Source organism: Octopus sinensis, linkage group LG17 (genome assembly GCF_006345805.1).
Source record: "Octopus sinensis linkage group LG17, ASM634580v1, whole genome shotgun sequence".
In the NCBI taxonomy this organism is placed as follows: domain Eukaryota; kingdom Metazoa; phylum Mollusca; class Cephalopoda; order Octopoda; family Octopodidae; genus Octopus; species Octopus sinensis.
Genome location: NC_043013.1, coordinates 48,280,814 through 48,294,536, shown reverse-complemented (window position 1 = coordinate 48,294,536; position 13,723 = coordinate 48,280,814). Strand labels below are relative to the sequence as shown.

Here is a 13,723-nt window from a genome sequence, read left to right as displayed (position 1 = left end):
GCATATTCTTAGCCAGACTTATCTTATAACATCCACAAGATTACTAGTTTCGATTCAATATTGCTATATCTGCTAGGATACACTGCACAGTTTCATTTAATTATTTAGGAAGATTGTTTGCTTTTTCATTTTTGTTCTCAGAAATTAAAAAAAAAAAAAAAAAAAAGCGTAGCTCTATATTTCATTTTACCTTTTCTGTTCTGTTTTGTTTTTTTTTTAATTTTGAATTATTTTCAGTTTTATTTTTATATTTTTAAAATATTTGTTTCAATTTTAATTTAATTTTTTTTTTTTTTTTGTTGCTTTTCTGAAAAGTGAATGTGCTGCGAGAGGAAAGCCATGCTTTATTGTAATCTGAAGTATGGTTCATGAAGTTTAGTCACTTTCATGGCCTGTTTTCAAGGAATTGCCAGCCGTTCTGCTATCTATAAGATGAAGATTTAATAAAGTAAAATTCTGTATATATATATATATATATATATATATATATTTTTTTTTATGTGATACCTTTAAGGTTTTAAAAGTCTTCAAAATAAATGAATAAATAAACAATTGCAGTGGGTTATAAGCAAATAATGCAAAAATGAAATTAAGAAACAGAGAAAGAAGAAAAATGGAATCCTAAGTATTTCTTTAATAATTTTAGCGAAGGAAAGAAATACAGATAAAAAAAAAAAATTTAAATTATATATTTCTTTTACATTAGATTACATCATTATCTTTTAAGGTATGCCAGAAGCTAGCCATTTTGATTTATTTTTCATATTTAGAAATTAATAAGTTTACTAATAAATTGACAGGCCTGAGTTTGAATGCAATCATGTTTAATTAAAGCATCTCTGTAAACTTTCTCTCCTTTGTCTTCGTTGCATTGGTGCAATTCACACACAAATGCACATAGAATATAAGAATAACGATTCTTTTGTCATATTGCAGAAATACATTTTTGCTGACTTCCTCTACCTGTACTTTTTGACTTCTATCTAATGAGAATTTCAACACGGTACTTCGTTCTTCCTCTAGCTATTAATGAAATAGATAACTAACACATTCTTATTTTATGACGTCTCTGTAATTACAAAAAGATGGTGATGATGAATATATTAATGGTTTGCTGGCATATTTTTGAGAAGGATGACACTCACTGGAATATTTGAGCTATTTTACAGACTGGTCATGCTCTCCCCTCATCCATCCATCCATCCACACACACACACTGTGTACGTTGAAACATGTAAATGTTTTGTTAAGGGGCGATACTAAAGAAACAGTTGTTATGTTGAAGCGCATGATAATATGTTTCTGAAATGTGTATGAAGTAAAGTTGTTGATTTTTAAAACGGCTATAGTCTTTGGGCACGTAAAAAGCACCATCCGATCGTGGCCTTTGCCAGCCTCACCTGGCCCCCGTACCGGTGGGATGTAAAAAGCACCATCCGACTGTGGCCGTTTGCCAGCCTCACCTGGCCTCCGTGCCGGTGGGATGTATAAAGCACCATCCGACCGTGGCCATTTGCCAGCTGTGCCGGTGGCACGTAAAAAGCACCCACTACATTCACGGAGTGGTTGGTGTTAGGAAGGGCATCCAGCTGTAGAAACACTGCCAGATCAGACTGGGCCTGGTGCAGCCTTCTGGCTTCCCAGACCCCAGTTGAACCGTCCAACCCATGCCAGCATGGAAAGCGGACACTAAATGATGATAAGGATGATGTTGAGGAACAAACAAGCATTTCATTGGGTTAATAATATATGAAATTACTTCTGCTCAGTTGTTTGGTTTTTTTTGTGCACATAGTTATTTAGATAAGTTTTAACCATCCAGTAACAGAGAAATTAATTCAACTTAAAACAGTTTTTAAAAAAACCTGTTAGCTAAAGAGAAATGAATGTACACTGTGTTTAAAGCTGATTTTTCTGTAGAAAATTTAGAGGAAGGAAAAGTAAAAACAAAATGAAATGTCAAATAGTCTTTACTTAAATGAGCATTGTAATAGTATACTAAAACAATCTATAAATGGTATGACTATTAACCTGAAATATGTCTTATTGTTAATGGCATAGCATTCATTTCTCTTTCTTTGATTGTTACTTAATTACCAGTCTCCTGTTTCTAATTTAGGATTAACCCTTTCGTTACTGTATTTTTTTTTTAGATGCTCTGTTTCTCTCAATTACTTTAAATATAACAAAGAATTTAGTAAAATAACTTAGTTATCATTCAGCTAGTATTAGGAACATAAATTGTGACTAAGGTTTGGTGGAAGATTTTTATTCAAAACTTATGAAAATAAGACATTTGTACCCAGAGCCAGAGCCGGTTTCAGTCGGGTTGGTAATGAAAGGGTTTTGAGGTAATTATATTTCCAGATTTTCATATCACGTCAACTAAATTCAAAATTAGTCTGATTTTTTCCATTTAGGGAAACCCCAAGCTCTGCTGTTGTTATCAAGATTAAGCATGAATTTGAAATTTTGACCTTAAACTTATTTCTATTGAAAGACAAAAGTTTTTTCACGATAGTTTCTTTTTATTTATCCTCACTCACAGCATTTTCTCCCCCCCTCCCTATTTTTGTGGAAACCTTTATGAAATTTTAATTGTGTCTTTGTGGTTTTGGTGAAACTGAAGAGTCAAAAATACAAATGAAAAGAAAAAGAAAAAAGATGTATTGAATGGCAATTACTGAAAATAAATATGAAAAATAAGAGTGAAAAACTTTATTCCTGGGAAAGATAAGAAAGCTTTTGGTAAAAAACGCATTTCAGGCTTTTTAATGAAAGAATAGAGGGAAAATATTGCTTTTAAAAAAAAAAGCCAGTGTTGTAAAAGTTGAGGAATAAACAAAAGTTAAGAGATATTCAATAGTGATGCAAGACTAATGTATATAACTCAGTTTAAAACTTCAATCAATTTGTATATATATACTTGCCTTTGTCTCCACTAAGTTTTTTCTCGAATTTCTGTCAGTGATCTGAAGCTTTTAATATATCCCCTTTCTTTGTCTTTTTACCATTCTGCCTTCTCTCTTATCGAGTCCAAAGAAAAGATTAACCACCTGACTATTTGTTGCAAATGCTTATCAGTTCTAGTTTTGTTGTTGTTGTTGTCTTATTTTTTGGTTTGTTTCCTCTAAGTTATCATTACTCTGAGATTGCAGTGTTATTGAATTGCAGTGGAGTGAACGGTGCACACAAATGCAATGCAAAGAGAGAATATCATTGTTTGATAATGGTAAATCAAAATAAAACTTCATGAACCTGGAATTGAAGGAAGAAGAAAAAAATTCAACTGCATTGAATAAATAAATCTTTTGAGCTAAAATAATTTTTAATGTGAAAAGTAAAGAATTTCATTAAGCTTTTATAAAGAGGATGTATATATAAATCTGATTATAGAATTTCTAAGCAGGAGACTCCAGCTTGGTCAGATAATATTACCATTGCATTTTCTTCTACACAACATGAAATAATCATGCTATGAATTATTTGGCTGTGTGATAAGAAGTTTGTTTCTCAACCACATGGTTCTGGGTTCAGCCCCACTGCCTGGCACCTCGGGAAAATGTCTTCTACTATAGCCTTGGGCTGACTAAAACCTTGTGCATGGATTTGGTAAATGGAAACTGAAAGAGACCTGATATATATGTGTGTGTGTTTGTCCTCTACTACTGCTTGACAACCTGTATTGTTGTGACCCCCCCCCCCCTCGGTCATGAATGATCATGGGATTGCACTTAGAAAGTTACCCTGCGAGGCACAAGTCTGGGCAAGGTTGTTTAAGGAAGACCAGCAGTCGCCCACGCATACTAGCCTCCCCTCTGTGCGCCGCCAGTGTTATCCAAGGAAAGGCAAAGGGCGATACAGCTTGGTACCAGTGACGTCGCAGAGAACCTGTATTAATGTGCTAATATCCATGTAACATAGTGGTTCAACAAAAGAGACTGATAGAATAAATACCAGGCTTTACAAAAAAAAAAAAAAGTAAGTATAGGGATCAATAATTTTGACTAAAATTGTTCCCAGGTGGTGCTCCAGCATGGCCACAGTCCAATGACTGAAACAAGTGAAAAAACGAAAGATAAAAGTGTTTATTTTTATCACATCTTTTCCAGAATTTGTTTTAATGCCACATCATACCAACACCCTTTTGACATGTTCATTTTATTATTATTCTTTTTTTTTTCTTTTGTTTCCCTGTTTTCTAATCTCGCTGTAATAGGCATTTTAAATCAGCCACTTCATCAAAACTTTGCAAGACTGATTGGCTCCTTAATGCATTTGCGGCCATATTTCTATTGTGTATATTTTTCGATTAATTTTGAAAATAAGGAAGACATTGGAAGGATTTGATAAAATAACTGTCAACATTAAGCTGGTGTTTACTCTCTTTCACTCTTTTACTTGTTTCAGTCATTTGACTGTGGCCATGCTGGAGTACCGCCTTTAGTCGAGCAAATCGACCCCAGAACTTATTCTTTGTAAGCCCAGTACTTATTCTATCGGTCTCTTTTGCCAAACCGCAAAGTAACGGGGACATAAACACACCAGCATCGGTTGTCAAGCAATGCTAGGGGGACAGACACACAAACACATACATATATATACATACATACGACGGGCTTCTTTCAGTTTCCGTCTACCAAATCCACTCACAAGGCATTGGTCGGCCTGGGGCTATAGTAGAAGACACTTGCCCAAGATGCCATGCAGTGGGACTGAACCCAGAACCATGTGGTTGGTAAGCAAGCTACTTACCACACAGCCACTCCTGCGCCTATTGTTTATTGAATAAACAATGGATATTCTTCTTTTGATTATGAGCAAAACAAGACAAAAATTGACTGTTTTCAGTAAGCACAAACTAATGGTTTTCACACTACAACATTAATTTCAAGTGGATTTCTGTGTGTAAAATTATCATGAGACAAAAATAAAAAGAACAGCAGGATGTACTTTTGATGACAAACATAAACACAACAAATGGTCCACTTCTTATTAGTACAACTTGTCTGCTTGGTATATTTATTCATTTATTACTATCTTCAGTTTCTTCAACAAAATAAATCAACTCAGCAGTATATAATACCATGGACAACAGGAGATTGTGCATGTATTTATTAGCAAAGCTTTTTGCTAAGTCAAATATTATTCCAATAAATTGAACCAAAACTTAACAGGAAAATATGATAGGCATAGCTATATAGTCTTAAATGCTTAGAAGTGACACCTGTCCTATGTATCTTTCTGTCTATATCTATCAATCAGTCAAACTTGAAATGTATTTTGTAGTGTATGTATGATCCATCAGATGTGTTTGCTATAAACTGTCTAAGTCTTGTTTCATTCATAATCAACAGAACATCAATATTCCACTGTTAGGTTTGTCCAAAAAGTCATCCTCATCTATATATAAGAGGAGAGTCAGTTCAACCATAAACCTATTTAGTCACAAAATTTTATGTGGCAGACATGAGTTTTCTGTGTCCGCATACATACATGCTTACGTGTTTGTATATATATATATATATATATATACATGTGTGTGTGTGTGTCTCCATGCATGCACACATTGAGATTTGGTTTATTTGAATTTGTTCACAGAACTCTTAGCCCTCCAGTCACTTGTGTAACTTTCTGCCAATTGAACAGATAAAGAAAAATGTATCTCTCAAAGTCTTAACTTGTGTATTACTATCTGCAAACACATACTTATGCATGGAAGCACACATGCACCAGTGGCCCCCAAATTTCTTCTATTGTTGTCATCGTCAACAACTTTGTGATTACTGGTCAAGCCTAGTAGCTCCATTTACAGCCTTGTGTGTAGGAGCTTTCTGTCTGTTTGTCAGTTGGTTACTAACTCAGGTGATCCTACTTACTGATACGAATACCCAAATACTGTAAAAAAAATCAGTTTGTATCACTTGTAAATAAGATCTAGTGTATGATTTCTCATTTATTGGTTGTGGTCATTCTGGAGCATTGTCAGTATGGAACTTTTGGAAAATGTAAGCAATAAGAGTTGAACAGAATATAATTACATGCAACAGAACAGGTAAACAAAATCTTATGGTAGAAACTCAAATGAAAATATACTACTTGCACACACACACACACACTCTATTGTATAATTGTCAAAATCTTATTCTCAAGTTTACCCAACCAATGCCATATTGGCTCCTCTTGCTTAGCATATTTCAAGCAATTTGTTTCTCAAGTTCTGTGTAACTATATTAACTGGCCTGAGGTGTATTCTCCACAGCCAGAACACCACGTATTTTTAATTTCAATGTGAAATTTCCCCTAAATTGATGATAAGTCAGTTTCACCTGATACTAGTTGACTATAACTTTGTTGTATTTTGTTCCTCACTCACACACCAGTATATATACATTAACAATATATATATATACAAATAAAAAGAAAGACTAACCACATATGCCAGTTGATGTATATTCTACTTGTATAATTAGTATAAGTCAGCAAAATTTTCCTTGTTCATAGATTTATTGTAAAGTTTGACACCATTGGGGAAAACCGTTTTCTCCAGCTTCAAGTTTCTGTCATCTGTTGGCATGTCACTTCTCATTTGCACTTATAGACGAGAGCATAGCATTCCTCTTATTGTGATAGCAAAGAGATTTCTCCCTCCCTCTCTCTCTCTCTCTTGCTCTCTCTCTCTCACTCTACTGTCATCACTTTTTAAATTTTATTTTATTAATATCTCTTAGCATTCTCTTTCTGTTTGCTTGTACTCTGCAACTGATGACTTTTTTTGCTTCTTCCAAAATTTTTACGAATAAATCTAAATAAGGTGGGGGTGGGTGGGGGAAATGCAATAAACATGACGTTGTAAACTCCGTCGAGTCTATTATGAATCTGCCTACTTAGAGTTGCAACAGATTTCACTGTGCAAACATTTCTCTCCCATGAACAGAAAATATTTGTAATCAATAGAGAAAAATTAGTTTGCACAATGTATTTTAATTAACATAGCATTAAAACAATGTGTGTATTTATCTGACGATCATAACCCCAATAACAAAAGCATATCATCGTTTAAACGTCCGTTCTCCATGCTAGCATGGGTTGGACGGTCCAACTGAGATCTGGGAAGCCAGAAGGCTGCACCAGGCTCCAGTCTGATCTGGCAGTGTTTCTACAGCTGGATGCCCTTCCTAACGCCAACCACTCCAAGAGTATAATGGGGGCGTTTTACGTGCCACCAGCACATATCAGTATGTATATTTGCAACTTTGTGGATATATTCAAATATGGTTTGTAGTACTGGGACTTAGAACCTGTGTTCATGTTTTATATTGTAGTCTTACATACATTCCTAATCTTTGTTACAGGAGAGGCGTGAGCGAGAGCAGCAAGAACTTGAAAATGCAAAAGAAATAGCTGATGAAGATTTTGACGGTTTCCCCTGAAGAGTCAAGGTAATATTTTCCCTGAAGATTTTGGGACAATGTTTTCTGTATAACTATTATGATTATTTTTTATTCCCATTATGTTCATCATCACTGTTTTATATATATATATAAAAATGTGTATGTTTATGTACACACACACACACTCATGCAGGGGCTGGGTTATACAGAAGATAATGCAAAAGTGGGCTTGATTTTTCTATTAACTGACAATGGTCATTCAAACTGCTTTAACCCTTTAATGTTTAGATTACTCTGTCAAATGTAATACCTATTTATTCACATTGTTTTGAATTAATTGTGCCTTGTCTCATAGCTTCAAAATTTTGATGATGTGATTATTTATCTTTAGAATGACAGTGTAGGGTAGGCGTGAGAGGCTGAATATCATAAGTTTGAACATAAAACAAGGATAATATTGTGGCCGGATATGGCCGGTTTAAACAGTAAAGGGTTAAGTTGGTAGAGTAACTCTTACTCTATGCAAAGGTACTACTCAAACATAGCCATTGTCACAAGTGATGCATTTGCATCATCAGTGAACCCAGCTCTTAAATCCCTTTTGAAAAAAAATACATGTGTGCACTGTTTGTACCCATTACTTTGCAGTCATTTTCACTTCATTTATGTCATCAAACCGTTGTCACCAAAAACCCTCCTTCATTGAACCAAACTGTTGGCAGGCTCTTGATCTAGGCTACATGATAAGTAGGGGACCACTGACCAGGCCAACTTACTAATTGCCTGATGTGTTACCAATGATGTGTATGTGGTCATGCATTGTCCTGGTGTATGTAGAATGTTTTCAGGTTCTTATTCAATCTCTTCCTCCCAATGGCTTCTCTAAGCTATTTGAGTGTTTCAGTGTATCACTTGCTGTTTACAGTACAATCACGTTCTATAGAATCAAGGAGAACAATAATTCCCACCCTAACCCCACAAAAAGAAAATGCCACCAGGAAATGTTGTGGTTCACACCCCACTTTTCCCTAAATGTAAAACCCTGTGTAGATAAGATCTTTCTCAGTTTAGTGGATAGGTTCTGAAAAATATTTAATAGGAGTGTCTGTGTGGTAAGTAGCTTGTTTTACCAACCACACAGTTCCGGGTTCAGTCCCACTGCATGGCACATTGGGCAAGTGTCTTCTGCTATAGCCTCGGGTCGACCAAAGCCTTGTGAGTGGATTTGGTAGATGGAAACTGAAAGAAGCCCGTTGTATATATATATATATATCACCGTGACCAACCAGGCTATCAGATGTAGTTACACATCGCTGGTCACAATGCGTTCGCATTGTTTTAGCCTTCAAATGACGCCACCCCGCTGGCTAAGTGAGCAGGCCAACAGAAGAAAGAGTGAGAGAAAGTTGTGGTGAAAGAGTACAGCAGGGATCACCACCCCCTGCCGGAGCCTCGAGGAGTTTTAGGTGTTTTTGCTCAATAAACACTCACAACACCCGGTCTAGGAATCGAAACAACGATCCTACGACCGCGAGTCCGCTGCCCTAACCACTAGGCCATTGCGCCTCCACTATATATATATATATATATATATATACATATATACATATATATATATATATCTATATATATACATACATATATATATAGTTATATATATATATAACTCTGCCAGATCAAGACTGGAGCCTGGTGCAGCCATCTGGTTGCCAGCCCTCAGTCAAAACCGTCGAACCCATGCTAGCATGGAAAACGGACGTTAAATGATGATGAGGGGAGGAGGATATATATATATATCTGTAAATGTAATATGTGCCAAGATAATACTCCGAGTTTCGGATGCCGAGGGGGAAATCCATGCCACCATCTCTTCAGTTATCTGGCCATGGATAAACGCTATGAAAAATGACCGTTATACAAGGTATAAAAGGTTGCAGTCTTGTCTAGACTCTTTCAAGACATCTTCTCTCATTTTACAACTGGTTGATTACATTGCAATAATAACCTGTTTCTTCCAATAAGTTTTACTTTTCTTGCCCAGTCTTCTTTGGCATTGGTTGAAAGCTGGCTTTCTAAGCAACATTTGTAGTTTCTTTAATTCTTGCCCTCTATTTTGGGTTTTTCTTTTAGTCTCCCTCAATTCAGCTTGATCTCACATTCTTCTCTAGGTTTGTGCTCACTAAGTTGCTTTTTGGATAAAAAAAAATTGAACTGACTGCCTGTTCCACCTGAATTTCATTAGCACAAACAGAAACAATCCTTGAGCTGCATTCTTTGAACAGTTAACATACTACAGATAGAACAAAGATAAAACAACTGTATTTTAATTCTTATAGAACTGTGTATTGTTTAGAGTTATATATATATAAGAATTATTTTATTCATTGCAAACAATTGGTCTTCAATCAGCTTATAAAAAAATGTTTCTATCATTTAACTAATGACATATTTATCAAAGAATTATATTTTGTTCAAATTAATCTTGAGAGAGAGAGAGGGGGGAGGGATGGAGGGAGAGAGAGAGAGGGGGGGGGGAGATTCCCCTCATCAAAACATAAGTGATTTTATTTTCTACATTTGCTTGGTTGGAAAAAATTTGTTCAAAGCACAGCAAAACATTGAGTAATTTAGATAAATGGATCAAAATTGCTAAAGATAAAAATTAGTGAAAAACAAAACAAAATCCTTTCTACTCTAAGAAAACTTGATAAACATTTTAGTTGTGGTTATCGTATTTTAGATGGGTATGAAAAATTATAAAAGCGTAAGAAATAGATTATGGAGAAAACAACCAAAATTAAGACATGATTGTTAAATAAAAGGATTTTACCAGAAACTCACTGTTTCTATGCGATGGTAAATACCATTAATGAAAGTTTTAAGAAATATTTACTTTTATTTACTTGTTCATTTTGTTGAAGTTTATTTAGTAAGTATTTATCATCTTCATCTTCCTATTAATATCTTTCAAAACTTTATTCAGTTGTTTGTATTATATATTTTTTGAGTTTGAGAGAAAAATAAAATACAAAAAAAAGCACACAAGCAAACTAAAGGATATTACTGCAACCGAATGTTTAACCAAAGGAATTTGTAATTTTTTTTTTCTTGTGTTTGTTTATTGTTTTGTGAACAGCTGTAAGCAGTCTCGAATATATTTTATAGAGGTTGCAATTTACCCGTTATTAGAAATTCCATTCATATTACTTTAGCAAACAATTCTCTGATTATGAGTCTGAAGCAGAACTTTTTCAAGTTACATGTATGATTTGGTGTAAGAAACTAAACCTGATGATGTCATCTTCCTCTTGTGGACATGCCCTAATTCTTGTTGTTGAGCCCAAAATTTACTAGGACCAACAAAACTCATGGTTAACTCTTACATTCCTGTATTGCTTTCTCTATATAGCTCTCCTAATCTTGTTAAAAACTAGAAATTTTGATGAAATGCAATTAGTCCAGTACAAAAATCCCAAAAATATAACTACTGCATGAATCAGTGAAATTTAGCCATAGGAAGAAATGGTTATTGGTGTAGCATGTGAATGTGGGTTTCAATTGCTGTTGTTGATTTTTATCTGTTATGTCATTTTTCTCCAGCCAAGAGAGGTTGAATACAGCCAAGTTGATTACATGTTTTCTCATATACTTACAAGATATTGATTCCTAGGCATTGATTTCCTGTCTCAGAACTGACTTTGTGCTCCAGTAGGCCCTGTAATTTGGAAGCTACACAACTCCCATTATAGAAAACATTCAGGGATGTGATTTCATTTCCTCCATTCAAATACCCACGTCACTAATAAATTAATGTTATTTATTCAAATTACAATAGTTATGCTCTCCTCATAAACTCACCGGTATGCAGAGAACCAACAAAATTATAGATGCAGTGATTGAATACTTAAACACTTCACTCCTGCTCAGAATTGATAAATCTTTGTGTAAATCCCATGCTGGGTGTATATAGATGACACCGAAATATCACTCTCCAAGTTTGTGTTCCTTTTTCTCTAATTAAATCATTAATGTGGCACGTAAAAGGGCACCATTCGAGTGTGATTGTTACCAACGTCGCTTCACTGGCATGTGTAAAAAGATTCAAGCGAGGTCATTGCCAGTAGCGCCTGACTGACCCCCCGTGCAGGTGGCATGTAAAAAGCACCCACTACACTCTCGGAGTGGTTGGCATTAGGAAGGGCATCCAGCTGTAGAAATTCTGTCAGATCAAGACTGGAGCCTGGTGCAGCCATCTGGTTGCCAGCCCTCTGTCAAAACCGTCCAACCCATGCTAGCATGGAAAACGGACATTAAATGATGATGATGATGAATGATAAATCATTAATATACTATAACTGAATTCTAATTCACCTCTTGAGGTAGTAGATATTATGAGAGTCAAAAACTAAATAAAGAAAGAAAAAAAAAATCCAAAGAAATTCAGCTCATAAGCTGCCAAAAATTTAATACATGTGGTGTAAATATGAGCCTTTTTCTCAAATGAGGCAAAACTTTATTTCTCTGAAAAGAGCTTATTTATTGTTTTTTGGGGCCCTAATAACCACAGGACTTGGCAACAATTGTGATCATTTGTGATACAGAACTTCAAGAGTTAAAGGACATTCGGTCTTGTTTTCAGACCCAGTTTATATTGGTATCCTTCCTAATCTAGAAGATGTTAGGGTGGAATATAAAGGGTTGCTTTCTATTTCTAGCAGGTGAGTTGACCACTTAGAGTTCCGTTTGTTGGTCTGTAACTATTATTATAAGATAAATGTTATTTTGACCAAATATTCAACTAATTATGTTTTCTTATTGTTTTAGGTGCTGAACCCTTTGACTGAAGCAGTTTCATTCTACCTTCTCTCTCTTCATCAATGCAGCCATCATTACTGTTATAAGTTCTTCTATTAGCATTCTGCCTTAGTCATTGCACTAACACTCTTGACATTATTAATAGAAATGGTGAAACTATATCGGTTTTTTGCTACTTTCTAAACTTTAACTACATTTCAGGAGTTTTACAACTGTTTGATTCATTATTTAAAACATACTAAAATAGAAATTTACCAAATTTTATAAAACTAATTTTACTTGTAATGATCATTTTATGATTAAATAAAAATTTCTTTATGAAGTATTTCTGTTTTATTGCCTTGTTTATTACCTAAAACATGAGATTTGTTGGATTTTTTTATCTGAGTAGTTCTTGTTGCAGATTTATATAACATTTATATATATATATCACCGTGATCACTGTGATCACTGTGACCGACCAGGCTATCAGATGTTGCTACACGTCGCTGGTCACAATGCGCTTCGCATTGTTTTAGCCTTCAAATGACGCCACCCCTCTGGCTAAGCGAGCAGGCCAACAGAAGAAAGAGTGAGAGAAAGTTGTGTACAGCAGGGACCGGATGGTGCTATTGTGCTGTTTATTTCTGTAACATTTTGGTAATTGTAATGCACTGAGTTTCCTTAAGGGACAAAGATATAATGAAGAAATCCCATATAAACAATATGATATAGCATACGGGAATAAAAGAATAAGGAATCAAAAATTATATAAATGAAATAAATAAAATGTAATGCACCAATAAATAATAAAATGTAATCGGGTAGTCAAAAACAGGCTTCAAACAACACTACAGCTTGTATACCCAGATATACTCTTTTACTCTTTTACTTGTTTCAGTCATTTGACTGCGGCCATGCTGCAGCACCACCTTAAGTCGAGCAAATCGACCCCAGGACTTATTCTTTGTAAGCCCAGTACTTATTCTATCGGTCTCTTTTGCCGAACCGCTAAGTGATGGGGACGTAAACACACCAGCATCGGTTGTCAAGCAATGCTAGGGGGACAAACACAAACACACACACACATATATATATACATATATACAACAGGCTTCTCTCAGTTTCCGTCTACCAAATCCACTCACAAGGCATTGGTCGGCCCGGGGCTATAGCAGAAGACACTTGCCCAAGATGCCACACAGTGGGACTGAACCCGGAACCATGTGGTTGGTAAGTAAGCTACTTACCACACAGCCACTCCTGCGCCTATATAAACTCATTACAAATGCATTGTGTATATGTGGGTGCTTATGTATGCATGTGCGTATGTGTATATATTTGTGTGTCTATTATATAGGTGGAATTCCGGTTTAAGTATCCCATGTAAATCCTCATAATTTTTTCACTTTCTGGAATTTGAAAAAAATTTTGCGAATTTGTGTTCTACACATGGGAATTCATACCATTATGCAGAAAAAAGAATGTTTCAAAATTTTTTAATCTCCCCCTCCCCATAAATCCAAAAAATTCCA

General features: G+C 35.2%; 1 protein-coding gene across 2 annotated transcripts in view; it reads left to right on the top strand.

Annotated features, from left to right (window-relative positions):
• Nucleotides 1–12,534, top strand: part of LOC115220893 (26S proteasome non-ATPase regulatory subunit 3) — a 162,661-nt gene extending 150,127 nt beyond the window's left edge. Inside the window, exons 11-12 of one of the 2 annotated variants that reach the window (XM_036510549.1) lie at nt 7,356–7,439; nt 12,217–12,534. In XM_036510549.1, the coding sequence (XP_036366442.1) occupies nt 7,356–7,433 (78 nt within the window). In that variant the 3' untranslated portion in view covers nt 7,434–7,439; nt 12,217–12,534. Of the gene's footprint in view, nt 1–7,355; nt 7,443–12,216 lie in introns of both variants that reach the window. The other variant, XM_029791090.2, reaches the window with a different exon arrangement.
• The last annotated feature ends 1,189 nt before the right edge of the window (nt 12,535–13,723 follow it).